Source organism: Grammomys surdaster, unplaced genomic scaffold (genome assembly GCF_004785775.1).
Source record: "Grammomys surdaster isolate TR1022 unplaced genomic scaffold, NIH_TR_1.0 125604, whole genome shotgun sequence".
In the NCBI taxonomy this organism is placed as follows: domain Eukaryota; kingdom Metazoa; phylum Chordata; class Mammalia; order Rodentia; family Muridae; genus Grammomys; species Grammomys surdaster.
Window position 1 is genome coordinate 1069768 of NW_021620447.1, and position 2450 is coordinate 1072217.

The 2450-nt window shown below is 33.2% G+C and overlaps 1 protein-coding gene across 1 annotated transcript in view; it reads right to left on the reverse strand.

Moving 5' to 3' along the window:
* Nucleotides 1-912: 912 nt before the first annotated feature.
* Slco4c1 (solute carrier organic anion transporter family member 4C1) overlaps nt 913-2450 on the reverse strand; it is a 49724-nt gene continuing 48186 nt past the window's right edge. The window contains exon 13 of the mRNA XM_028787042.1: nt 913-1462. Coding sequence (XP_028642875.1) covers nt 1302-1462 — 161 coding nt within the window. The 3' untranslated portion in view covers nt 913-1301. The remainder of the gene's footprint in view (nt 1463-2450) is intronic.

Sequence of the window (2450 nt, forward strand, 5' to 3'; positions counted from 1 at the left end):
GAATTTACACTCAGCTACATCCTTAGCCCTGTAATACTTTTATTAAGTAGAAATAGTATTTGCAATAGTAAATTATTTTTTGCTAATGCTCAATGACCCGACACTTTCAGTATTTTAATTAAATTTGTCTGGAACCTGCACAGGTGGAGTTTAGTTACTGTGATATAAGGTGTATGAAATACTTAAGCTTTCAGTAACTGCATAATTTAATTTAATTTAAAACTTTCACTAAATAACAATATATGATACCTATTAAATAAAACTCTGCGTATGTTACTACAATTAATGGATTAGGAAATTAGTCTGTAAAATTTAAAGAATTTGATACATAAACATTTGTCAATAGTGTATCATGACATCTTGTCATGTCTAGTTGGCACTTTTCATTATTGAAGCTGGTTCTTTTCTCTGAAAATATGTAATTGAACAATGCTATCAGTCAAAAGTTTTAGTGTTAAAAGTGAACATTAACAAATTGCCTCCTAGAATTCTTATTGTAAATTTTAGAATTCTAATATTTCTAAGGCTGTAGGGTAGTGGGACACAAAAAAGATAATTACCCTACATCCTATCAGTTCAGTAATTTCCTGTGAAAATATATGCTAGAAAGGAGATATAATATAAAACCTACACTGTAAAGTTGTCTTTAACTCCATGAATTTTAAACTAGTCCCCAAAACTAACACATAAATTTCTTAGCTGAAATTTTTGTGCTGTAAATGTCTCAACAATCAACAATGAAAATTAACATGGGACTAGTCACAGACAGAATTAAAAATGACAATGTGAGCCAATGGTGGTAACAAAGACTTGTATCCTCAGTACATGAGATGTAACTCCAGGAGAATCAGGTGTCACAGGTCATCTTTAGCCCATCCGAGTTCCTGGGCTGTTAAGGTATGTGAGGCCCTGTCTTATAAAACGCAAAAGAAATAAAAACTAATGTTTTAATTTGTGTGTGTGCATACCTGTGTTTAAAAGCATAAACTTTTAACTATGTGTTGTTGGCCATTATTCTTGGTACTCATTGGTGATTCATAGGTAGACAATGGAAATAAATAAGACTCTCTGTTGTTTGAGGCTTTTGGTGAACTCTAAAGTTGCGAACCTGTTATGCTTTGAGTTTGTTTGTTTTTGTTTTTTGTTTTAACAAAAATAGGAATTTGTACATAGACAATGACCACCCCAGTTCTGGAACATGGGTTTTAGGCCATGATCTACACAGACTAGACAATGGTACTTTGTCACAGTGTGTTCTTACAGGCAAGAGCCACTTCTCCAAAACAATCTCCTCTTCATTTTCATCCTTCATTTTTCCCTTTGTTGAGATCCTCTCCCACTGAAATAGTAGACACAATGACATTCTGACTTTGAAATGATACCTCTGTTCCTGGGGGCGGAGGTTTATAGAGAACAATCGCAAGTCCATTGAAGAATATGGTGATAACTTTACAAGTAACACCTAAATGCATAATGGAACACAATAAAACCAAAAAGTCATGCTTTGGACTTTTACTAATCAATCAATAATAGTTTCAAGTAAGTAATTCTTCACAAATAAAAAACTTCCTATTTTAAATTAATGATTATAAGGAATAGTAATTCTAACGTTTCAAATTTTGAATTCTCTTACAAGAGAGGCTGAGTACAAATGAGAGCACACACCTGTAAATCAAAGCATTCACATGGCAGAAGCAGGAATGTCACATGAGGCCAATCAAGGCATTACAAGGAATTGGACAGCTCAAAATAAAATAATAATTAATAATCATCATCATATTAATAAATGAAATATTGTATACAATTTAATGTGTATGCAATTATTTTGTTTCTAAAAAATAAAAACAAAAACATACAATAACAATTATTCTAGCTGGGCAGTGGTGGCACACGCCTTTAATCCCAGCACTTGGGAAGCAGAAGCAGGTAGATTTCTGAGTTTGAGGCCAGCCTGGTCTACAGAGTGAGTTCCAGGACAGCCAAGGCTATACAGAGAAACCCTGTCTCGAAAAACTAAAAACAATTATTCTACTCTTGGAGATAACTACAAAATTACTGCTGGGTGTTATGTAGGAGTCAGTAACCCTTAGCTGATATTTCTTTGCCCATTTTGTTTTTCTTTTTGAGATGCTATTTTGCTATGTGGCCCAGATGTAGTGATCTCTGCTTTATGGGAGCTGCACCTATAATGTGCAACACTACACTCAGGCTTTTTATCACAGTTTTACACAGTTAAACTTGTAAATATATAACATGTTTATGGGAAGGAAAAAGCAATCAAAAGTCAATAATGAAATAAAATAGTTCACCATCTTTAAAATTGCATAAAATAAAGAAATTTCATGTCAGAAAAAAATGTTAAAAATAAACAGGCTACAGAGCTCTTAGGCAAGGAACTGGATATGAATCAATCGTATTTCATACTTACCTTAATGTATCCTGCCATATCA